Source organism: Nelumbo lutea, chromosome 1 (genome assembly GCF_056320005.1).
Source record: "Nelumbo lutea isolate HS-2025 chromosome 1, American lotus-T2T, whole genome shotgun sequence".
Lineage (NCBI taxonomy): Eukaryota > Viridiplantae > Streptophyta > Magnoliopsida > Proteales > Nelumbonaceae > Nelumbo > Nelumbo lutea.
Window position 1 is genome coordinate 89,382,308 of NC_142684.1, and position 26,001 is coordinate 89,408,308.

The window sequence follows — 26,001 nt, forward strand, 5'->3', positions numbered from 1 at the left end:
GCATACTGATCCGTCCACCTAGATAAAAAATGATGATGTCTCGAGCAGTGAGGTAGGCACTCATTTAATGAGGGCATCATCCAAAACTCTCAAGTCACAACAATCAAAGCTAAATCCTTATCGCCCTCCAAACTCCAAATCTTATTACATATGATCTATAACCCAGGCCTAGGCATATATAAGTATGGGCTTGCATGGGCCCAAGCCAGATGCATATACCATTGAAATAATGGAGTTTTTATAGGTTATTCAATCTTAATTTTAAAATATTTGATATATAAAAAATCTACCAGAAGAACAATTTACAGTATAATTCAAATGTATAGGAGTGTAAATGAAATAATGCAAATTCCAGTTTAATTTTGTTTTGGGTTTTATTTTGTTTTGTTTAAGGGCTTATTTTGCTTCATTTATATTGAAATAAAATAAAATTTAAAACAAAAATAAATTAAAATTTGCATCCAAATCATTCACACTACATAGTTTTGCATCAGTGCAAATTTATTTACACTGCAACCAAACACAACCTAACAAATTCCCTTCATGAATTTTGATGAAAACCACCTTATTGGTAACAGTTTCATATTGGTTAATTGGTTAATGTATGTATAAATTTATGATATATTTTATACAATATAAATATTATACATAATATATAATTTTATGTATCATATATTTAGAGCTGGACTTAAAGCTTAGGACCCAGGCCCGTCCCTCAAATTTCTGGGTCTGTATGGGCCCATAATTAGGCCTAAACATGAAACCTAGTTTAAGCCCGAAAGTTTTTGGACCAGAATGGAAATAATCACTCCTTAGTAGGAATGACAACGGGGCGGGTTTGGGATAAGGATCATATTCTTCATCCCTGATCCCGATTATAAAAATAACCCTGGCTTTATCCCCGATCCCCGTCGGGGATAAAATTTGTCCTCCATCCCTGATCCTTGATGGAAATGATGGGTTCCTCGTGAGAATCCAAATCTCTGATTTTTTTTTAGATAATAGTATTTATTTAAAAAATGAATTTAAAAATAAATAAAAAATTTAAATTATATATATAATCAAAATCGAGGCGGGGCAAAAACCTCAATCCCCAACTCCAACCTCAACCCCAACACTAATCGAAAATTCCTGTTAACCCCATCCCCGTCTCCACCACGCCGAAACAACCACATGGAGTCGGAGAAGTCAGGTTCCACGGATAGGAAAAATTGCCATCCCTCCTCCATAGATTATGAGAAAACGATATATTCCATAGTTGACTATATAATACTTGCCTTGACCTCACGCCCATGCCAACATTACTTTGAATCCATTTTCCTATCTCCATTTTTTCTTCTCTCTACAGGAGCCACTCAGTTGTCTGGATCAATTATTTTTGCCCTCTTGTATTGATTTTTTGTATAGAAATATACGTGTATTTTACCTGAATTTCTCGTTTTTTTATCGAACTATCTTGCCACGTGTAATAATCCTGGATCAGCAAGCCCATTACAAGTCTGACTTCGCAGAAAAACAAAATATCTGATATCCTCAATGTAGATATAGTATAACTGGAAGCGGAGAATTCACCCCCTCTCTCTCTGGCTCTTCCCCCCGACAAAATGTTGCAGTCTCATCACTTCCACACTCACAACTTCCCCATCACCTTCTCTCATCGCCACTCTGTATTAAATCCTGTTTCGCCCACATCTTCTCCTCCTCTTCATTGCCCATGTAGACCCATCACTCTGCTCTCGGCTCGTGCCCACCTTCGAACCAGACCTGAATCATGGCTCGCTGAAGCCCAACCCCCTGAAATCCCGACTACCACCACCACATCAACAGTCACGCCTACAGAAAGCAAACTACAAGATGGGCCCATCGAGCTCCCCTCTTCATCTTCATCTATCTTCGCCACTACCGACGAGCCTTCTCCTCTCCAAGTTGCCACTAGCGTCCTTCTCACGGGTGCCATCTCGGTTTTCCTATTCCGCTCCCTCAGGCGCCGCGCAAAACGAGCTAAGGAACTGGTATCGCTGCTATTATCTTCTCCCACACCTCAATTATATTTCTTGCCATCCATCAAAAAATTAAATTTCTTGCTGTAGGTTTTGGGTTTTCAATGAAATTGGTCTTGCTTTGTTTAGAGATTTAGGTCCACAAGCGCGAAGAAAAGTCTGAAGGAGGAAGCATTGGATAATTTGAAGTCATTGAGCCCGGCTGCGGTTAATCCCGGGTCCCCTCCTTCGCCTATTCAGGCGTTATTGGGTGGATTGTCAGCCGGTGTGATAGCACTCGTGCTTTATAAGTTCACCACAACCATTGAGGCGGCTTTGAATCGGCAGACCATATCTGATAACTTCTCGGTTCGCATTGCTCTTACCCTTTTCTCTTAGTAACTCGGGGAATTGATTTCCATGTTCTTGCTTTTTTCTTTTACAATTGAATTGAGGACAATTCGAATAACTCAGCTTTCAATCTGGACTTTTTGTTTGCCGAATTGCAACAATTCAAGAAATGGTTTTGGTTTGCAGTATGCATTTGTTTGATTGGAAATGGTTTGAGTGTCTGGAATGGCTTTGGCAATTGGAGTAATTGGGAATTGTTTCCAACTGTCACTTACCCCTTCCCAGATTGGTTGGGAATTATTTTAGTAAAGTTGCTTTTCCTTCTAGATGTAAATTTATTATCTCCAACTTTTAGCTTTCCAAATTTAAGAATTACACTTTGCAGGTAGCCTGAACAGTTTTAAGAAATCTTCAACTGTGCATTTTTTGGAGAGGTCGTATCACAATGTTTTTCTGTTAATTGGACTCTCATCCCACTGAGGCAGTTCACTAGCTTAGCCAACTGTGGCTTGTGTAAGTTTGTGTTTATTGGGTTTAAACTGGACTATCTTCTTGGTCCACATTTTTTTTTTCTTATGACTTTCTAGATTTGCAGCTGTTACCTCAGAACTTGTGTAGAAGAAATGGATTAGCAATTGATCCTAATCTTCTTAAGGCCTCATGGGTGCTGGGAGTGCTCATTGGAAGCTTTAATTATCTTTGGATGATATATACTTTAGGTGCCTCATCTGCACAAAAGAAATTAATTGTTAAACACTTAATAACCAGTTTTGTAGCATTATATAGGAATAAAGATCAAATCTTGGGTAGGTGTTTTGATTATATTTTGGCCTTGTCTCTTGTCATTATTGTGTGCAAGGATAATTAAGTGGCTTTACTTTGTAGATAGGTTGTTCTGATGTCTATTCCTTTCTAATGCAAAAAAACTTTGAAGGCTGAGGCCTCATGAGCCATGCCCACTAAAAAATCCTTAGAGCCATTCCGAACAAATGTCTTATTGTTTTAAGCTATGGAAACAATTCAATTGTTGTTGGGTTGCTTCTTGGATCAACTCAATCAATTGCCACATGTTATATAGTAAATTCTTTCAATATGCAATTTATTGGAAATTTGGGAGTTAGTATAATTTGATTGCTGAGAGCCTTGCCTGATTGATGCCAATCAATCTGTAAATATTGATTAGGATTGGCACAACAACCATTAAGAGCTGTCATTAGGATTGGCACAACAACCGTTAAGAGCTGTCAATATAGAAGTGTATAAGAAAACTTCAAGGATTGTTAGCAGCTGCAATTGGACCTGTTCGTATAATCTTGGCAATTTTACTATATTCCTAAGACCCTGACCATATTATTTATCTTGCTTTTCAGGTTCGCCAGATAACAATAACAATAAGGTAAGCCTCCATGCTTTTCGTTTTAATTACATTCCTTACCTCTTTGTATGATGTCATGAGTTTCTCTCATCTGATGTTTACAGGACCATTGTGAATGGCTTATGCTATCTTGCAACATTTGTTTTTGGCTTGAACTCTGTTGGTTTAATCCTTTATTCTGGCCAGCTAGCCATCAACTCCTTAATGGAAGGCTCAACAAGTAAGGCAGTTTCAGGATCTGATGGGGAGCAAATGTCAAGTCTGTCGACCAGGGGCCCAATGGAAAATGAGGATTCCAGCAATAGTGATCGGGATCAAACTACAGTGTGACTCAATGGTCGAAGATATGACAAGTGTCATAGAACTGGGGTAGGTTATGGTGGTTTTGACCCCAATTATACAATATTTAGATTCAGATAATGCAATTTCATGAATATAATCTTTTTCCTCCGTCTCAATTATACTCCACCTTTTTTTCAACCTGCTTCAGTTAGCCTCCTAGTCCAGATCATTCAGTGATAATCTTGCTCCAAGTCCCTGATTCTGTGGCTCAGGAGTTGATTTCTTGGAAGCCTTCTCACCCTTTCAAGTGCTTCAATGATGGAGAGTGAAGTCTTCTCTCCCTTTTTGCAGAGTTGCAAAAACTATAGAAACTATTTGTTAAAGTGTGTTTGTGATAATTTCATATGATAACTATTCATGATTTATATTCAAGATGATGTTGAAACAATTCAATACCAGTTTTGGATAAAGGAGGTTTTTGTCAGGCTGGCAGCCAATATAGATCTTTTGCTGAAGTCTTATGAGAACATAAACACAAATTGTTGTGTCAAGTTCATGCATTGGTGTTCCCTAAGGCTGTGTTTGGTTAAAGCTAGCAGAGAATATGACCCTTGACAGAGTGCACTGACGAATCTCAAAATATTTGGATTAAAACTGTTGAACTGAGTTGATATTAATGCTGTAACCTGTAAGTTGCATATATCCACCCAACAGAGCCTAGATAATTTACAAACTATTTATGGCCTTGGAGGTGCTGTGATTCCTAACTCCTAAGAAATCCAATTTTGGTGCACTGTTTTTGACTCGCAGTGGCTTCTCAGAACTGTCCATTACCATCCTGGGCAGATATGAGCTTCATTCAATAATGGAGTTTGGCTTTGACTTTATAGCTGCCAATGAAATTTTTGACCCCCCCGCTTTTAGTGCTATCTAATTCAAATTGTAGTAAGTTATATGTCATAGAATGTTGGACAATTAAAATAATAAGATGAGTTGTATGGGAGACATATTAAAATGGTGAGCACATGTAAGTTCAATGACTTCACCAAGAGAGATGCCGTGTATTAAGGAATATGCTTAGTTTGATACTTGCAATATCAACTTGAATCAGTCTCAGTTAATTGATCTCATGAAATGTTCCACACACACACACAGACTTGGCAATGAGAGCTAATACCAGATTGTAAAACAATGATCGAAGGCTAATAATAGCAGAAAGACATTCTGTCTTTTGAAGCAGGAAACTCATATGGACTCAATGGGAATGGAGAAAAAACCGCAAAATCTGTATCCCTTATTATTTTTACTTACAGGGGGTTCTGTTTCCCCTGCTGCACATTAAGATATTTGACAGGCAGATTTTTTAGATCCCAATATGTGTTGCATCTGATCTCATCTCACCATGAAAGTTCCATGGCCATCAACTACCTTCCTAACATGCGCTGTCCCAAAGGAGGCTTTCCATACTGATGCAATGGGAGGGAATTGGTGTCAACAACATGCAGGAACAGCACCATGATCACCGATGCAGCAAACATTGGGATTGGACCGAAGATCCACAGCAACAAAATAATAGCGAAATAGAGTGCCCGAAGCCCAAGTGACCAGAAATTGCTTCCCCTGATCACGGCCAACTGCACATATTTCACTGGTATGTCGCTATTTGGTGTGCTTATCAGGAAGTTAGCGTGGACAAAGTACCTCGCAGATTGAACGAATGATACAAAGGCGACGAGGAAAAAGGAGAGGAGGCTGATGTACTTCACGGACATTGTAGTCTGGCTTGTGTCTCCAAAGATAAGTCTACTCACGAAGATATTCTGTGCAGAGCCTGCCACCCATGTTCCAATAAGGGAGCTCAGAGTGATGCACATCGAACCGAGGAAGGTGGCCGCTGTTGTGTTGTTTGAGATAACTGCCAGAGCTGATCCCAGGTCCCTCGTCTCAGTCTGGGAATACCCATTTGAATTATCAGATAATTAAGATATGTAGATTTCAGGAACCAGACTAGAAACAGAGACAGTCAGAGATCTTACCTGCATCATTCTCTCTACCCAAGCCATTTTATTGTGGTTTTCATAGCCAATGACCGTGGTCTGAGGATATCTTAGCACTCTGTAGAGGAGGAAGAGATGATAACTAAACATGATCCATAATCCGGTTGGGACCAAGAACAAATCCAGGTATTCTTTCTCAAATTTCATCCTTTCTCCCTCTCTCAAATTTTTGCTGAGTACGGTGTGAGAGAGGCTCCCATCACTCGTATTTGGTATTTAAAAGAAGTTTGACTTCTCCTTCATACGGTATCCCATTTGGGTTTGATTGGAAACGAACTGATGAAAAGCGTGTAAGCAATGGGTTCCTTGGATTACAATCCACCGTGATCTGTGAAATTCTTATGTTGTTAATAATTGCAGAATTGTTAATCTGAAATCCCACTCATATTGGAATTTCAAAGTGTTTTACTAACACGCTAAGATTCCCCATGTGATGTTACCTCAATTTTTTCCCCCGCGTTCACGGCTTACCCTTGGACGGTATGACCTCTTCAGTTTCTTTCTCACCCCTCAGCTCAGCCCCCCCGGTGCGAACCAAACGGAACCATGGCTCGTTCACTCCCCGAGCTCCGTGCAACCCTCCACGGCTCCACCAGAACAACGACAAGTACAACAGAAGATCTGCCAGAAAGTGTATCCACCGATACCCAAGAGCCTTTATTCTCTCTACAGACTGCAGACGTCTCTGTTTTCCTCCTTTGGTCTGGAAGAACAGCTACTGTTCATCTCCCAACTTGAAGTTTATTTCTTTACTTCGAATTTTAATGAAATGGGTCTTGGAACAATAACAGGCGTGAAGAAAATTCTGCAGTGTTGGATGGGTTGAGGCGATGACACTGATTGCTAAAACAATAACGGTCTCAGAAGCCAGGTTCCGTCCTTGCCTATTCAGGGGGCATGGTTAAGTGGGTTCTCAACTGGTTTTATCATTATTACACGTTCCTACTCAATGTTATCTTTCCCAGAAAGTTGAGGAATTGAACCCCGTGTTTGTGCTTTAATTCAGGGCAATTTGTTGAATAGTTTAACTTCCAGTTCAAGGTTTCGCGTATAGGGAATTCCAACAATTCAAGAATTTCTCTTTGAATTCGTTAAGTTGGAGATAGTTGAAGTGTCTGGGATTGTTAATTAATGATAATTAGGGCTATTAGGCAGGCATTTGTTCAAACAACAATCAATGTCATTAACCCGGATGGATTGTTTTAGCAAAGAAGTTGGTAGTTTTAGATGATAATTCTCAAACTTGAATTCTTCTAGCTAAGTTGCCATCTCATGAAATCTGGAAGCAGGCTTGATTTTCGGAATCTGGTTTGAAATCATGTGAAGAACCCCTGAACTTAGTTCAGTTTGGGAAGAGTGCAAATACAAATATGTACAGTGTAAAACCTTGTATTTGTACTGTACATATTTGTACTTGTATCCTTCCCAAACCGTTTAGTCTCAGTTTGGGTTCCAGAACTTTCTTTGCCCCCATTGTTCGCATCCCTTTCATTAATTTTATGGAATATTCTGAAACCTCAAACTATCCTTATTTTATAAAATCATTTTTCCTTTTCAGCTTAGGTTTTCTAAAATCCTAATGCTCAAATCTTTTTTTCCTTAAGATTCTTTTTCCTTCAAACAAGTTCATTTTGAGAACACCTTGGAAGAATTTGTGCTTTAGAATAGATATTTCCATCATTTCGATATTTGTTGCTCTCAGGCCTCAGCTGTCAGCTCTTAAAATCTTGAATAAACAATTTAGTAATTTCACTTTCATCTTCAATCCTTTTAGTGGGTCAGGGGGAAATGTGATTGAATCTAGAAGTTTGGCGGGATATCGCAAGACAGATGCATAATGAGACCCACAAAAAACGAAAATTGGTTACCAATTTCAGTAAGCTTCAAATATCAATTCCTAAAATTAATGAAATGCATTATGTGTGATGAGGTGTAAAAAATCAAAATCAACTATGTTCTGAAGGAAAAACCTATGATGCCAAAAAAGGATATGGTACCGAAAGAGCTTTGATCAATCAAAACCCACGTGAATTTTGATAAATTACACTTGATTGGTTAAAATGTTTATGATATCAGTTGATTGATCACAAGTTTTTTGGATGTCATAATCAAAGGAACTTGAATATTTTGTCATGAAGTTTCCAAGTTTTAGCATTCTATATAAATTTGGTGCATGAAGATGATGAAAATGGGATATCTTTCTCTTCTCTTTTATTGGCTTGAGGGTTTATCAAGGACTCATTTGGCTCGTTGCTAAATTTTGTCATGCCCTACTATATCTTACTAGAAATTGAATTTAATTTTAGGAAAAATCTATGATATGAAAAGACATGGTACTGGAAGAGCTTTGACCAATCAAAGCACCCTTGTGAATTTTGATGATACCACCAGATTGGTCACTTCTTTTATGATGCCAGTTGATTGGCACTGGATTTTTCTAATATCATGTCTTTCCAGTATCATAGTCAAACCATGTTTCAAAACCAGAAACAAAAGATAAGGAAACATAGAAGAAGTGAAGAATGCTGTTTGGTTCTATTTAACAAGAAATAGAAATTTCATAATTGAAAAAGAGGAATTTTGAGAAATGTATTAATTTAAGAATTGGACAAAATATTTCTAATTATCACCAATGTTTCATATCAATTAAAAGCCAAAAGTCCAAAACTACGGTGGTGGGTCTACTTAACATTCTTTTATGAAATTTGAACATATATGATATGTGATGAGGGGTAATTTGATCATTCAAATGATATCATGTCATGTGGCATTCAAGTGACACCTTAGTGCTGAGTAAGCTGATCACCTCAACAGGTCGGCTGGAAATTCCTTGCAGGGCCAATTTAAAAGAACTTCGGCCCGACTGACCTGTAGGACTTCCGACTAAGGAGTGACCTACCTAAGGGACCGATCGAGGTAAGGAAAGCACTTTAGGTGACCTATAAGGCATGCTCGCTGACTTTTCACATAGATCCGTTGTCGGGACCAAGTTCATTGGAACATTAATGAGTCGACCATTAGGCCAGCCTACCCGCATCATGCACATCAAAGCCAACCGAACGAACCTTAGCCCTCTGCGTAGATTACGTAACCAACGTCATTACTCTCTCGACTCAATGGAAACGCCTCTGCAAGAACCTGAGACCCGTTACAAGAAGGTCTCTGAGTACTTGTGTCTATATAATGGTCCCATTTCCACCTGAAGAGGTATGCGCGATTAAGCTATCACACTCTCTAATCTCTTTAAACATTCTAAGAAATCTTCACTGACTTAAGCATTAGAGTGTCCATCCCAGGTAAAAACAATCCGAACACTCTAACTCTCCCATTTTGCAGAATCATACAGCTCAGCCCATCTCAGCTTGGCCATTGACTATGAACATCCGATTCGGTGTCTGCTAAGTGAGAGCTGCCAAATTGTGCTATGTCAATATGTTTTAGAAAAATAATACTAGATGGAACCCACATGACTAAATAATTTAATTTAATTATGCCTTAAAATTTTAATTTAATTATAGTGGGCCTACATTACCATGGGCCCAATGGTGATGAACAAAACCAACTCTCTTTCATACAAACAAGCTTTATTGGAGATGGCAGAAAAGACAAAGTCCGAATTCAAAATGAGTGCATCTTAAACAAAAATAGAATTGCTTCTGAAGTTTGTAAGAGTCTAAACTCAAAAATGCGTGCATCTCAAGAGCATTGCTGATCTTCAACTCAAGTGAGTTTGGAGAATAACGAAAACAATTTTGAGTATCATAACTACAATTAAGCAATTTTGCAGAAAAAAAAAAAAAAAAAAAACTACAATTAAGCAATAGGGCTGGAAGCCTGCAACATAAACAAATCCTTTCGAACCCGATTGCTCATGAATTACAAATCATCTTTCTTCCATAGTTAAAAGATGCCTGCAACGATCAATGGTTAGTTCTGCTTAACCCCATTAACTGTAGAGGTAACCCTCCAGTTCTTTTAACGATATAGGTACTACTGCATTGTGTAGATTATGCTCTGATAATGAGTAAGATAACTCTTTAGGCTATACGAGGGGAAAACCATCATCTTCCGTTTTGTAGAAACCATTCTCAATAAAAAAATATATATATATCCCAAAAAGTAAAGGATTCGATTTCTAGAACCCATTTTAAATAAAAAAAAACCCAAAAATAGATGAATTATTGCTACTCACCATGGTTCAAAACATGGATATGTTCAATACGCAAAAGTTGTGTATCAGTCAAGACGTTTCAAATGGTGCGATGGTTATTAGATTAAAATATAAAGGGCCATTTACTTAAACACCCGTATTTACTAAAACCTACACTTAGTTTGCATTTTATTAAAACACCCCTATAGTTTGTAATTATTTATTCAACCCTCTGTCAGGAACCTTTTTGTATTTCTATTTGAAAATAGCCACTTGACCTCTTAAAGCAAGTGGAAAATGTGAAAGGACATGAATCTAAGGTTTTCTTACTTCAAAAATACCCTTAAATATTCTCAGGTATCACATGTAGTTCACTTCTTTTCCAAACAAAGCTATAATGTGGGGAGAGGTTTATTTGTTTTCCAAAAGATTGATAAGTATTATGGCTATTTTTGGAATAAAACCTTGGGCCATTGCCTTTTCATATTTTGGGCATGCCTTAAAGGCTCGTGTGAATATTCCTAAATGGAAATACAAATAGTTTTTGATGGAGGTGAATTAAAATAAAGGGGTTTTTTATGATTCAGTCTACCCCTAGGGCATCAATCCACGAGCAGGATTCAGTCCACCCCTAAGAAATTGTAGCTCCACCTAGGGGTGGACTAAATCCTACCCATGGATTGATGCCGAATTCATGGGCAGGATGTGATTTATAGGAGGGGCTACTAGTATACTAGTAGTCCAAAAATCTCTTAAATAAAACATATGCAAACAATAGGATTGTTTTAATAATACACAAAATACAGGGTGGGTTTTAATAAATACATGAAACTATTGGAGGTTTTTGAGAATTTAGTGAGGGCATCCTTAGGAGGGGTATTAGCCATTAAAATTGGCCAAATTTCACAGCCTCAGGTATTTAGCGTTTTGGGGACCCCAAGATACAATATGATATTCTCACATTGTTATTTATTTATTAGTATTACTAGTCGGGGGTCGTTGATGCACGGGTGTTAAAAGAATTGTGGCAGGAATCTTATTACAATATCAATTGGGCCAAGTGGTATCAAGTCCAACTCAAACTATTTATCTTAATTTTTATTAAATTTTTACATTTTATTAATTTTATTATTCTTAAATTCAACACACAAGCTTTGTTAAGTGACATTTAGATGGTAGTCTTAAAACATTTCTAATTGGGCCAAGCTAAACCCAATTCATCTTAGCATTATTCTTGGGTTATGTATTGTCTAATAAATTAAAAAAAAAAACCAAAAATCTAAAAGGAATTGGGAAAAGGGAGAGTTACTTTTTTATTAAGTTAAATTAAAAAATATTTGTATTGATTTTAATTAAATTATGTTTTATTAATTTGTATCAATTTTAACTAATAAAATAATTTTTGCTAATTTTTTTAACAATTTCTTATATTTTAATTATGTTATTTTTATTAATTATTTTAATTTTAATTTTTTACAAAATTTATAAAATTAATTTTACTAATTTTAGAGTAAGTTAATGAAACTAAGTTATTTAGTTTATTTTAATTAATAAGTTAATCGTGCAAGTAAATTACTGATTTTTAAATTTTCCCTTATTTATATTTTTTCTATTAGTTTCTGATTTTAATATTTCTCAACAAATATCACTTTTGATATATATATTTTTTTGTTATTTTATTGTATTTTATCTTATTTTATTAGTTAATGAAAAATTGAGTTTCTATTTTTATTGTTATTTTCTGTTTTTTCAAAAAAATTCCTTATTTTGTTAATTTTTCCTATTACTTAACAAAATTTCTAATAATTTTTCTGTTATACTCTTTTATTTTTCTTATTTTTCTTTTTAATTAATAAAATAATTTTTAGTGAAAAATTCTCTTATTTTCTCTTTTTTACTTTCAAAATTGCATAACCGAATCGAACTCATCAAACCAGATTGGTCCAATTCAGTATGAACTGGTAATTGAAGCTAGTAGATCAAAAGTTTTTAGGTATTCACATAACCCAACCTATGAACTTTGTCTTCTTGATGCATAGCAATTTTTGGCTCTGGTTCATTTCTTATTTAGCTTTCTTCTTCTCTTGGGAAATTGACAAAGATAGGGAAACAGTATAATCCATTTGATCTACCATTCAATGCTTCCAACACTTACTCTTTACAGTGGATCCATAACACAAAGGAGACAATTCATGTTCACAAAAAATATTTTTAGAAAATTAGTAGTGAAAATTTCACATAAATTTATAAAAGAATCATAATTTTTAATATTTCTTCAAAATATAACAGAAAAATATTTCACTCAGAATTTAATTAATAATGAAATCAATGTTTAAATAAAACATGTTAATTAATAGTGTTTCTAATATTTATTTTCAAGATATATTTTCTAAAAACTTATATAGCAGATTTGGCAGACTAGATCAATCATGGGGATGGAAATTTTTCTCATTGAATCTAGACCTCACCCCACCCCTCACTGAATGGGGTGAATTTTCTCCAATCTTAGATGGGGATGGGAAAACTTTTTTGCCCCAAATTGGGGACGGCATTGGCATATAACTCCCTGAACCTGCTCCAAACCTGGTGGTAAATTATTAAAGTACTCCTACGTTTATTATCAATTTCTAAAATGTTCCTAAGTTTCCCTTAAATTCCCTTGGATCCCATAATCTCATATCCAAAATACCCCTAAATTCCCATAAAATAATTTCTAAAATAACCCAAAATTTCTATCATCCCATTACTAAAATACCCCTAAATTTGATTTTTTAAAGTGGTTACCTCGAGGTTGGAAAATTTTGGGGATTCCCTATCCCTAATAGGGAATGGGAGCCTTGCCTCAAACCCACCCTGCCACCGGCATGAAGTGGGGACAAGGAGGGGGTGCCCCACCCCAAATCCACACCGTTCTCATTCTTAATCAATCAAGATCTGTTCTAATTTCTAACTAAAATTTATATTTTCTTGACCCATCTTTTTGCTATAGTTTTCAACAAGTTTCAGCATCAATACAAATAGTGATGTGTAGGGCCCAAAGCATCCCATGGGGGGGGGGGAATTTTATAATGACAACATTAAGATATTATTTATAATTATAATAAGATTTCTAATTAATTATTAAATTCTATTATTGTGCTTTTATTATTTATCATATTATATTTTCTGTAATATTTTAGATATTTTTTATTCATCGAATTTCAATATTTAAGCCTTGACTTAAACATAATATTTTAATACATTGTTGAAAAATAAAAAAGAGAGAGAAGGGGGGGGGGGAGGGAAAGAGATTTTAGAATTAGACGGTTTATTGGGCATGTGAGGAGCCTGGCTTTAGTTAGTGCAAGCCCATACTCACACCGTTCGAACAGTCTCCTGCAACCTTGCATTGGGAATATCTCCCCATGAAATAAATCACATAAGTATGGAGATATTCCCAATGCAAAGCTATAAAGGCTGTTTGAATGAGCTTTGCACTGACTAAAGCCAAACTCGTATGTGAGATGGACTAGGAGATGTTTTAGGTGAGGAAAATAGTTTAGGAGAAATTTTAGGAGAGGAATTGATTTGGGCCATTGGGAATGCATTCGCGCGCGTGTGTGTGTGTGTTGGGGAGAGAGAGAGAGAGAGAGAGAGAGAGATTTAAGATTTGAATACTTGAGGAGGAAGGATGATGTGTGGCCTAATAAGATAAGCTTAACCCCTAGTGACTTGACTTAATAGGAAGGTTAGGAAAGGGGGATAAAGGAAGGAAAAAGAGTTAAGAAGGAAGTAGAAAAGGGGGTTTGGAGAAAGAAGAGTCATGTTGACATGGACTACTTTGTTCTATACATATAGTATAAGATTGGAAATGAGAAAGAGAGTTAAGAAGGAAGTAGAAAAGGGGGTTTGGAGAACAGTAGGACTTTTGAGCATGTTTTACTTGGCATGAAATGGACTCTAGTTCCTGTTCAATTCTAGAAATAAATAGCTAGGTTGTTCAATGCAAACAACAAAACTTGCCATTCTTGCCTATTCTTAGCAAGAAAGGGCTATAAATGGTGAATCATTCCTAAAATCAATTTTATGAATTTGAAAAACTCTGATGAAACAATGTATAATAGACAACTTCCTACTCCCTACGGGGAGACCGGATTTGCTCCTCAAAGATTACTCCTTACACCAATCTCAAAGAACCTGCAACCCATACCGGGAATATCTCCTGTACTTATATATTGTCATTCATGGAGAGATGTTTCCAATGTACGGCTGGAATGTGCTATAAGGTTGATGTGAGACACTTGTAAGGAGTAGATTCGGACAATATAGTGGGTTTGTTTTTAATTCATACTGAGATGTATTGATACTTGGTGGTACCCTTGGTGAATTAGATGATAATGTTTAGAGGATTGAACCGTATACAAATTGTAGTACCTTATAGATCCTAAGCATTTTTTGAAGATGGATAAATGACTCGTTATTGTTATTTATTATAGTTCCTATCCTTTGGAATTACAGGTTTCATACAAGTAACTGAAATTTCACCTTTGAAATTTTGTTGTTCTACCTAACATGCCTAACATATCATCCCTATTTGTTGGCACATAACATATTTGATTTGCATTAGGAATTAGCCCCGTTCACTTTTTGGGAAGTCAATTATATGGGGAGATGTTTTTGGTAAGTACATTCATCCATGTTCTTTTATTTTTCAAGTAAATATGATAATGACCATTTTAACGATAAAAATCCATTATTAAAAGCAATATTTTAAAAAATGACCCGGAAATGAAACCATTATGGGCACCAGTTTCTGGGTCAACAGTCCGACCATCCGATTCAAATAGACGGTCCATTTTGACAAAAAAATTATAAAAAAAATAAAAAAATGGTCAAAAACTATTGAACGGGTCGACGCTTCGACCACTCGAGTCAACGGTTTGTTGACTTTTTCAACGGTTTTTGACCAAATTCTAGGTTTTGGGTAAAATGGAACCGGTTACCTGGACGGTTACCGGGCCGAACGGTCTGACCGTTCAGGTCAATGTCGGTTAAAAAACGTTAATTAAAAGGGATAATTTTGTTCCATCGAAGTGTTAGCAACTCCCCCCTTCTGAAGTGGAAAAATTACTTACCCACCAGGGAGATGGGTATCACTTAGGTAAACGATACCTAAGGAAAATAAATTTTCCATAGACCCAACATAAATCTTAAAAAAGGAATATAGGTATCCTGGTCAACGGGAACTAAAATCCCATTGACCAACTTTCCTCCCTCTTAAAATCCAAAAATCGAATGGGCCCTTAGAATCAGAACCCAAATCTCTTGGAATTAAAATTGAATTGGCCTATCCCAATAGCCTATCTAGTTTAGACAAAATTTGAAATTAGAATTGGAATAAGCAGAAATGAGATTCCCATTCCAAAGGGAAAGGGAGGAAATGACCATTCCCTCAAATGGGAGGAATGAGAATCGGATTCTGATTTCACCCAACCAAATGGTTTGAATTAAAATGAGACATTCCAATTTCGATTCCAGACCCCTATTCCCACGAACCAAATGGACCCTGAACTGATTGATGGATGCACGCAGTTCATTGGATAGTGGGGGGACCCTGAACTGATTGACATCACTATTGCAGGAGCTTGAAGACGGTATTTGCCATAAAAAACAGCAAGAAAGAGACTTTTTTTTCTTTTGAAAAATTGAAAATGCCGAGTACATAGGCTATGCTATCCTGCAGCCGAGCCGAGTTCTTTCCTACGGCAGCCATTTGATTGATCATAATTTCATTTCCCTACTCTTTTCTTCAAATCAAATATAGTTTTAAGGGTAATTACAAAGACCCCCTGTATTTTGTTTTGCGACAAAGGCCCCTCTACTATGACCATGAGACAAAAACCCCCTTCCATTGACCTCATGTTACACTAACAGCAGCTGCCGTAATTCCCTCTACCTCAGAGGGATGTTCCAAGCGAAGAATAAAATGATTTCCTCATCCTCTCTTATGATCATCTCCAAATGCAATGTGTTCTCAGAACAGGAATCTTCGCTTTGATTACTCAAGCTTTGCCCATAGCTTCCATCCAAGTGACTGAGCTCGCTGACGAAATCTTCGTCGGGTGCACCGTCAACCATGCAGTGGCTGACGGTACGTCTTTTTGGAACTTCTTCAACACCTTTGCCAAGGTATGTAGGGGTGTCAACAAACTCACGAGGCCACCAGATTTTCGCCACAATTTTGTCAATGGTTCTCTTGCGGTGCTTTGATTCCCTAAGGGCTGTCCCCAGCTGATGTTCTCTGCCAATGCCCCTCTAAGTGAGAGGATCTTCCATTTCAGCAGAGAAGCGATACTGAAGCTGAAATCCAAAGCTAACAAATGGGTCGACAATAGATTAACAGTCGAGGCTGAGATTTTGGCACCGCAACCCTATTACATGCATGAACCTAACTAACTACTTTATCCCCCCTGTACATCACTAGTTGGTGCCCTCTTTAGTCTAGCACTTGACGATGACAACAAAACGGTGATAGGGGTGTTAGGGGCGTTGTCGCCGCTTCTGCACCTGCTTCGGTTCGAGAGCGAGCGGGTTCGGCATGACTCAATGCTAGTTTTATATCACCTCTCACTCGTTTAGAGCAATCACACCAAATTCGTGAAAATGGGTTCAATCCCAACGCTGTTAAGGGGAAGGGGAAGAAGAGAGATCGGGGGGGAGAGAGAGAGAAATATGAAGGAGTTTGAGGTAGAGGGAATTACCGTAGCTATTATTAGTGTATCATGAGATCAGGGAAGATGAACAGTGTTTTATTACAAGAGTAGTATGGGAATTAAAAATATTGCAATGACCCTTTTAGATAGAAGGCTAACGAAAGGGGATTTTTGTCTTACCGTTATAGTACAAGTACAGAAGGGTCTTTGTCACAGACACCATAGTATAGGAGTCTTTTTAATTTACCCTAATTTTAAATTATTTTTAAAGGAAAATTCCCGATCAATACTATATAATTTGGCTGAAGTGACAATTTAATCCCTTAACTTTTAAAATGCAACAGTCTAATATCCGAATTTTTGAAATGCAACAAATGAAAGGGGAACTTGAAAATTGAAACATCAAACTTATAGAAGAAGAGACCTATAGAACAATGAGGAATCCATTAATAAGGGTGATGGGAATCAAAATCTAGGTGAAACCCACTAATTGAAGTGACGTGAACAAGAATATGACCGGGGCAGGTTTTAGTCTGAACCCTCCTATCTGAGATTCGGGAGTTGATCTTCTTGTAAAATCAGCATGTAAAATGAAGGAGACAAATGGCTTCTATAGAAAATGCTAGTTTATGCATATAAATAGCATGGAAAATAGACTTTTTTTTCAATAAATAGTACATAATTTTAGGAAAATGACATTCATTTTGTTCTTTTTAAGACATTTCCAAAACAGGGTCGGTCCTTAATTAGAACCCTGTTAGACCCATATCGACCTTAAGTTGTGTCTTTCGTGTTAGGCCAAACACAGGCAAAACAATGGATATGGTTCATTTTCCAATTGAATATCAAATTCTGGGGGAATCATTCTTTTCCCTTCATTATTTTACATAGTAATAAAACACAGCCTTGGTGTATAAGAAACAAATAATAAGCTATAAATCCTTCAAAATAAAAATATTAAAATATATGAAAATTACTTGCAATTTACGTTCGTTCCTTTAATTTCAATGTGGCCTACTGACCTATACAACTTACAAATAATACTCCATTAATCACTTCAAACTCTCCTAAAAAATCAAGTCTAGTGCTCTGCTCTTGCCTCACTGGTTACTTGAGATAGTCCATTACTTCTCTACTTCCCTGGGGGCTGACCCAGCTTTCAACATTGAATTTTAGGTATCTGTAGCTTCCTTTCAACCAAAATTTTCTTTCTGTAATGTTAGAGTGTGGTCCATTAACCTACCAAATAAATAAATAACGTGGTCGGTCACTCTGTCCTTGTGAGTTGAATGGCCTCAGCCTGTAGGGCCATAAGGTATATGGACCAATCCATACCAACTTTGGCACGCAAGTCTGAATAAGTCCAAGTTGGCTGAACTCACCAAAAGGAAGGTAACCCATTTGAAATCATCCATCAAAACATAGGAGTCAAAAGGACAGTTCAAATTGCAAAATCTGTGTTTTCAATTAAAATTTGTTTGTTTTTGTGAGAAGAGTCTACCTGAATCAGGGGAATCTGAATTCCTGTATTGCACTACTTTCTTTACAATTTCATATCCTAACTTCTCTGATCTTGGATGGAGAAAAATCTATCTCCTCCCATCTTGCTCTCCAAGGTGTTCGACGGTCCTAATTACAGCAGTCACCTCCTCCCCCACTTTGTGCAGCAGGCGGTGCCCCATCTGAGGCTTCTTGTACTGATGCAATGGGATGGAGTTGCTGTCGACAATATGCAGGAGAACCACCATGATCACAGAGGAAGCGAACATGGGGATCGGCCCAAAAACCCAGAGTAACAAACTAATGGCGAAGTAGAGAGCCCTGAGCCCAAGCGCCCAGTAATTGCTCCCCCTTATCACCGCCATCTGAACATACTTTATGGGCATATCGGTATATGGCGTGCTTATCAGGAAGTTGGCATGGACAAAATACCTCGCAGACTGAACGAACGCAGCGAAGGCGATGAGGAAGAAGGAGAGAAGGCTGATGTACTTGATGGATATGGTGGATTGCCTTGTGTCTCCATAAACTAGGTCGTTCATGAAGATGCTCTGTGAAGAGCTTGCCACCCAAGCTCCTATGAGGGAGCTCAGAGTAATGGACATGGAGCAAAGGAAGGTCGCTGCAGTCGTGTTGCTTGAGATCACCGCGAGAGCTAGGCCCAGGTTACTTGATTCAGACTGCAAATATCCGCTAAATTATCAGAAAAAACTTAGCTAAATCTGGCGAGACAAATTAACTCAGCAAAATCAATCAAGGAGAAAGAAAAGAAAAACAAATTACCTGCATCATTCTCTCAACCCAAGCCATCCTGTTGTGGTTCTCGTAGCCAATAACCGTGGTCTCAGGCTGTTTTATTACTCTGTAGAGGAGGTAGAGATGGTAAGCAAGCATGATCAGCAAACCGCTCGGGACCAAGATTACATCTAAGTTTTCCTTCTGAAACCCCATTCTCTCTCTCCCTCTCTCTCTCTCTCCCTTTCTCTCTCTCTCTCCCTCTCTCTCTCTCTGTGTTTATCTAACTAAAATGATGGTTTGTTTATTTGCATCCTAAGTTGGATTTTATATTTCATAAATCATGACAGGCATGGCTGGCTTTTGATATTTTAAATAAGTTTTGACCTTTATTTTCGTCTCTCTTGAGCTTGGTTGGAGAGAGAAGAATAGCAGATAGAGACGGCTTGCGGTGGAAATACAAGCTATACAGTGAACTGGGTTAATTTTTTTTTTTCTCTCTTTCCTGTTTTTTTGGTAAAAAGTACTTTCATTAATTCGAAGCACGAAAATAACTATTTAGGGCTCTGTTTGGGTAGACTTTTATAAAGTAATTTCTTTTTTTTATATATATTTTTGAAAGTACAAAAATATTATAAATGCGATATAACATTTGTATTATATAAATTATACTTTTTGCTTTCATATTTTGAAAAATTCAACATTTTTGTCTAAATGGGTGATTTCCATATAACTCTTAACTCTACCTCTACTCATTGTTGCTAGAGTTGGACCACCACCGTCAATCTCAAACTATGAAACCACCGGAAACCTTACAAATAGATGTATTTTTGCCAAACAGAAATTGATACTTCTGTTTTGAAAATATTTTATATAATTCAATTTTAGAAGTACAAAAATAGAATTCTATCCATAAAGGAACTGTTTGGAAGGGGTGCCGTGGACAAATATCAACCCCTTGCTGGTTTCTAGCCATGTTTGAAATCGTTGGGCTAGCTACTGTTCCATCAAGAAAGGTCAGCCTTTTATTATGCATGTGATCAAGAGAATAGTCAACTATTGTCTATTTTCAATTTTTAAATGTCATTCTCACAACCCATAGGATTGATTTTCTCATTTTAATATTTTATATTGGAATAGAATTATAAGAATCTTCACTTGGTTCAGATTTCGATTATTTACAAAATTAAAAGAAAATGATAACAACAGTATAGCCATAGAGATGTCAAAATTTGGAAACAAGTGATTTTACCGGAACCGGTCCAAATATACTATTCATTTATTTGCATGGTCCTTGGTGTTGTTCACGGTCTAAGGTGGTGTTTGGTTTGTTTAATTTCCTTGAGGCCAAAATGAAATTTTATTGTGGCTATCACTCATTTCGAATTTAGATGTTCTTTGCTAGGGACACCAATAGTATTTGAAATTTTGGTTTCCAATTTGAGATTTGACATAATAAAGTTGAATTTGAGGGGTGTCAATGTATGTATTATGTGTGTATTGCCTCTCCTTGCTCTAAACCCCCTTCATAATTTCTTTTTTCTTTTAATTTTTAATTTTTTAAATTTCGCATAATTACACATTAAATCAATAAGGAAAAAACATAGGCTAAATTACCTCTAACACTAATGGATAAAGAAAGAGGAATTTGCTTTTCTAATGTCTAGCCAATTGAATTGATAAAAAAAAAAAAAAAGTCTGGCCAAGTGGCACCAATATCCCCCGCTTTCTCTTAAATTATCTCTAATTTAGTAGAGAGTTTCTATCCTCTCCCTCACTTTTTATCTATATCTATCTAAAGAATGTTTGCATTAAAAAATTTAAGAATTTTCTACATATTATAATGAAATTATATACTAACTTTAAAATATTTATTAAAAATACAAAAAATAATTATAATAGATTTAATAATATTCATATTATTAATAATTTTTATTTTTACACAATTCATCACGAAATTATGTACAAGCAATATAAATTATAACTTTATGGATTAGTAAATTCAATAAATAATTATATTTAGAAATTTTAAATAATATTATTATTTAAATAACTAAATAATATTGTTAATAACTAATTTCACTTATATCAATTATAATTATAAAAATAACTTTCAAAATAAGTATTTATTGATCATAATTTTCAGTAATTATCTATTATATCTTTTTGATAAATATATTATCAATAATTATGTATAAATCTATTTTTGTTTTGTTATTCAATAGAAACTTTTCAATGATTATTGGAGATTAAACTACTATTATTTAACTTTTTAAGCTTAATTTGTTGTATTTATTATAATTTTGTTATAAATTTATTTTTAGTAATTATTTATTTGTGTTATAATTTATTGATTAATATTTATTAGAGATTAAACTATTATTTGAGATTAAACTATTATTTAAGACTACACTATTTATTGACTAATTTAATATATTTTCAATACTTAGTGTACTTTTATTAGTTATTTATTGTATTTTTGTTATAAATTTGTTTTCGATAATTGTGTATGTTTGCTATAAAATTTCAATAATTATTGAAGATTAAAGTATTGCTATTTTTAGAAATTAGACTATTAATTTAGTTGAAATTAGTAGTGTTCACGGGTTGATTCGGTTCGATTGTAGGTTGTTTTCCCAACCAAACCAACCTAGTCAGGTTGAGGAGTTGGTCACCCAAAACCGACTAATTATTAATGAAAATTGGCCACCTCGGGTTCTATCGGTTTAGCCGCTTGGTTCAAAAGATTTAAACAAAAAAATTCAATTTAAAATTTAAATTTAGGCTTAAAAAAGTATAGTGGTATTATTAAAAAATAAAATTAAAATTTTATATTTATATTTATAATATAAAATATTTTAAACTAAGAAATATGTGAATTTTCCCTCTTTTCTTATTAAAAAATATATTTAAAATATAATATATATATATATATATATGTATGTATATGTACCTAAAAATATTCCTATAATCTCTCTTAAGATATATCCTCTAAGTCATTAGAAACTTACTCCACTTCCCAATCAATCCCTAAAATCTCTTCCCCCAATCTTATCCACTCTCTCATTTAAAAGATTCATTCTAATTAATAAATGCAGTTAGTGTTATTACCAAAAGTTAATAAATGCAGTTAGTAAATTATCAAAAATTAAACATTCCTATTAGTACCATTAGTAAATTATCAAAAATTAATAAATACTGTTATTAATTAACTTATCAAGTCTTTTTAAAAATATTTAGGTAAATACTGCTATATATATTCATGTTAATTAACAACATTTTATAGAAATTGAAAACTCTTTAACTAATTCTTATAAAATTGAGAATTATATTTAACAATTATTAAAAAGTATAAAAATTTAGTTATTGCTATTATTGAAGTTAATAACCAAATGCAGATGGGAGAATAAAATATTATAATGTTGGAAAATGAAATTATTAATTAATTTATATTGGAAAATAAAAGATAAATTAGTGTAATTTTGCTAGTAAACTACTTAATAGATACCCGAGTTGGTCAGTTTTCTAGTATTTCCAGCTGCCTTCGATTTAGCATTTTTCCAATTCGACCAAGTTAGGTCACTTTCAATTTGGCGGTTTATAATCCGACCAAAATTGATATATATATATATATATATATATATATATATATATATATATATATATATATATATATATATATAAGAAATTAAAATGGAAAAATTCTCATATTTCTTAGTATAAAATATTTTATATAATAAATTTATTTTTTAATAATAACACTGTAATTTATTAAATTTAAATTTAATTTTTGAGTTTAAATCTTTTGAACAAACAAACCAAACCAAAAATAGACCCAAATTGATACAACCCGAGTTGGCAGGTTTAACTCGGGTTGGCAAAATAATGTGCAATTGGACTGAACCAATCCTTGAACACTCCTAATTTTAACTAAATTAATAGTCTAATATTTAATAAATAATAATAGTTTAATCTCCAATAATTATTAAAAAATTATAGCAAAATTACACAATTATTGAAAATAAATTTATAATAAAAATACAATGATTAGAAAAATACAATAAATATTGAAAATATATTAAATTAATCAATAAATAATGTAATATCAAATAATAGTTTACTCTCTAATAAATATTAATCAATAAATTACAAAAGTACATAATTACTAAAAATAAATTTATAACAAAAATACAATAAATATGATAAATTAAATTTCAAAAGTTAAATAATAGTTGTTTAATCTCCAATAATTATTGGAGATTAAACTATTAATTTAGTTAAAATTAGGAGTATTCATGCATTGAATTAGTTCGGTTGCAGGTTGTTTTGCCTACCAAATCGAATTGGTCAGGTCGGGAGTTTGCCACCTAAAACTAATTGACCATAAGTGAAAACCCGCAAACTCGGTTTGTATCGATTTTGGTCTATTTTTGATTTGGTTTATTTGTTCAAAAGATTTAAGCTTAAATATTGAATTTAAATTTAATAAATTACAGTGGCATTATTAAAAAAAATTAAAATGAACTAAATTTATTATATAAAATATTTAGACTATGAAATATGGGAATTTTTCCACTTTCCCGTATTAAAAAGATCATATTTAAAATAAAATATATTAATATATATATATATAACTGGATCAGTTTGATTTACGCCGGTTTACAAATGGCCAGACTGAAACTAACCTAACTTAATTGGATTGAAAAGTTATTGAACTAAAGAACAAAAAATACTAAAAAATCAATCAACTCAAATTGAATTCTATCAAATTAGTTATTAAATTTTAAAATATAAAACAATTATATACTTTTATATATTTTTATTATTTAAGTTTCTATCGCAAGAATCCTTACATTGCCCGATAGCTTATCGTTATTTTGTAATGAGGGCCCAATAGCAGCTTTCTTGTATCACTTTTGCTGAAAGAAAATATAAGACGTAAGAGCAAGAGAAAGTGGATTAATTCTAGGAAATAATTAAAACTTGTAAAAGACGTCATTTGTGCTGGTGTTTGGCTTACATATGCTGCATTAATCGTCTAATTACTGTTTGCAATAAGCTCGCATTCAAAGTATGGATGTAACATTCCGTGTGTCCATGTACAGAGGAGATCAGGGCCACGTTGGACGGACCCCACATTGGATGATCTGAATCAGGGTGTGGTTGGGGAATTGGGTTCTGGCCCGGATATGACACAAATGATGGGAAGTGATCGGGTTTTGTCTCGGACTCAGTTCTGGGAATAGTTCATTCCTTCGCAAATATGGGCTTTCCTTTGATGTGTAATTTGGATTTGACTTTAGATGTGAATGGGAATTCAGATACCATTTATCAATCCATCTGTTTGGTTTCAATCGCAGGAATTGGGGTCTGGAATCCTAATTGATATCGGAATGCGTTTGGATTTTAACTTTTTGTTTGGATAGAATTAAAATTCCATTTGTGCAAGGAATTCCAAGATAAAATTATTTACAATTTATGAACAATTTTTTGAACAGTCATAAGTGGACAATTTCTTAATTATTATAAGTTGACAGTTTTTAAACAGTAATAAGTAAGCAGTTTTTGAAGTAAGAGTAAAAACATATATACTCTTTTTTATGTCTGTTGTATGTTATTTAGATAAGGGATAAAAATGTATGTTGTTTAGACCATTCTTATTCTAAAGGGTTTCAATTATAACCTCAATTGCAAATCAAACAGACTCAAATATTGTGTAATTAAGGTTTCATAATGGTATGCTACAGAATAGAAAGTTGGACACCTGGTTGTTGTATGGTCAAATACGTGGGAGATGAATTTATTGGCCAAGAAATATGCCATGTATTGAGGAATGCGCCAAGTTTGATACTTAGCAATGTGGTAACTTGAATATGTCCTAGTTGGCTCAACTCATGATGTCTGATGTGTTCAGTTGTTCAAGTCATCATTCTCAAAAAAGAAAAAAACGAAAGAAGAAAATAGGAAACAAAAAGTGGCAAAATTTTAGGTCTGAGTCGTACTTCCATGATTCTAAGTTATTAGCAGTTGTTAATTGCACTCCTAGGCACCTATGTTTCAAATAAACTATCAAGAACAGCTTCATGTTATAGTCACCATTTTGACATTTAGAATATCCGTATGACTTTCTAGATTTTCACCAAACACAATTTCAGAGCAAGGGTTTCAAAACCGAATTTGACAATGAATCAATCAGGGTCTAGTTCTCGGGTCGAATTGTCCGATCATTCAAACCAAACGAATGGCCCGTTTTGACAAAAAAGTAAAAAAATAAAATAAAAACATTAGAAAAAAAATGGCCAGAACCATTGGACGGTTCGAACAGTTCGACCGCCCGGGTTAGCGATTTACTGACCAAATCAACGGTTTTGGTGAAATAATGATTCTGGGATAAAACAAAATCGGTCACCTGATCGATTCCTGAGGACTATTCATATTTAATTAATAAATATTTAAATACTATTAATATTTAATCCAACCCATATTCAATGACTATTAAATAGTACTATTACCAAAAGTTAATAAATGTGGTTATTAAATTACCAAAAATTAAATATTTTTATTAGTACGGTTAGTAAATTATCAATAATTAATAAATACTGTTATTAATTAACTCATATGATTTTTTTTTTAAAATATTTTGTGTAAATACTATTATATTCATCCTAATTAAAAACATTTTATAGAAATCGAAAACTCTTTAACTAATTTCTATAAAATTGAGAATTATATATAACAATTAACAAAAAGTATAAAATTTTAGTTATTTCTATTATTATAGTTAATAACCGAATGCAGATGGAAGAAAAAAAATATTATAATGTTGGAATATGAAATTATTAATTAGTTTATATTGGAAAATAAAAGATAAATTATTGTA

General features: G+C 34.4%; 2 protein-coding genes and 1 long non-coding RNA gene across 5 annotated transcripts; 1 reads left to right on the top strand and 2 right to left on the bottom strand.

Moving 5' to 3' along the window:
* The first annotated feature begins 1,527 nt into the window (after window positions 1–1,527).
* On the top strand, window positions 1,528–4,488 carry LOC148876023 (uncharacterized). Its single transcript, XM_088965919.1, has 5 exons — window positions 1,528–2,012; window positions 2,130–2,348; window positions 3,701–3,726; window positions 3,810–4,074; window positions 4,196–4,488. Exons 1-4 carry the CDS (start codon window positions 1,605–1,607, stop codon window positions 4,033–4,035), a joined length of 879 nt encoding a protein of 292 aa, XP_088822045.1. The 5' UTR covers window positions 1,528–1,604; the 3' UTR covers window positions 4,036–4,074; window positions 4,196–4,488.
* Window positions 4,489–5,049: 561 nt separating this feature from the next.
* LOC148876024 (uncharacterized) lies at window positions 5,050–6,939 on the bottom strand. Its single transcript, XR_016105451.1, has 3 exons — window positions 6,485–6,939; window positions 6,024–6,372; window positions 5,050–5,936 (listed from the first exon to the last, which is right to left on the bottom strand). It is a non-coding gene; the product is annotated as an uncharacterized LOC148876024 (long non-coding RNA).
* A 2,795-nt stretch (window positions 6,940–9,734) lies between these two features.
* LOC148876025 (spastin, putative (Protein of unknown function, DUF599)) lies at window positions 9,735–19,479 on the bottom strand. Of its 3 annotated transcripts, none has more exons than XR_016099479.1 (3): window positions 19,170–19,451; window positions 18,388–19,066; window positions 9,735–9,955 (listed from the first exon to the last, which is right to left on the bottom strand). XR_016099479.1 is itself a non-coding variant. In XM_088946009.1 (2 exons), the coding sequence occupies exons 1-2, from the start codon at window positions 19,335–19,337 to the stop codon at window positions 18,476–18,478; spliced, it is 759 nt and encodes a 252-aa protein (XP_088802135.1). In that variant the 5' UTR covers window positions 19,338–19,479; the 3' UTR covers window positions 18,322–18,475. The 3 variants fall into 3 exon arrangements, 1 of the variants encoding a protein (XP_088802135.1); XR_016099480.1 differs by lacking the exon at window positions 9,735–9,955 and adding an exon at window positions 17,673–18,258; XM_088946009.1 differs by lacking the exon at window positions 9,735–9,955 and having other exon boundaries at window positions 18,322–19,066; window positions 19,170–19,479.
* Between the last annotated feature and the right edge of the window lie 6,522 nt (window positions 19,480–26,001).

Bases quoted from the DNA above. Each gene is read 5' to 3' on its own strand.
- LOC148876023 (XM_088965919.1), top strand. From the start codon at position 1,605: ATGTTGCAGTCTCATCACTTCCACACTCACAACTTCCCCATCACCTTC. The intron at 2,013-2,129 runs GTATCGCTGCTA...TGCTTTGTTTAG, and splicing joins CAAAACGAGCTAAGGAACTG to AGATTTAGGTCCACAAGCGC. The intron at 3,727-3,809 runs GTAAGCCTCCAT...TGATGTTTACAG, and splicing joins CAGATAACAATAACAATAAG to GACCATTGTGAATGGCTTAT.
- LOC148876025 (XM_088946009.1), bottom strand. From the start codon at position 19,337: ATGGGGTTTCAGAAGGAAAACTTAGATGTAATCTTGGTCCCGAGCGGT. The intron at 19,067-19,169 runs GTAATTTGTTTT...GGATATTTGCAG, and splicing joins GGGTTGAGAGAATGATGCAG to TCTGAATCAAGTAACCTGGG.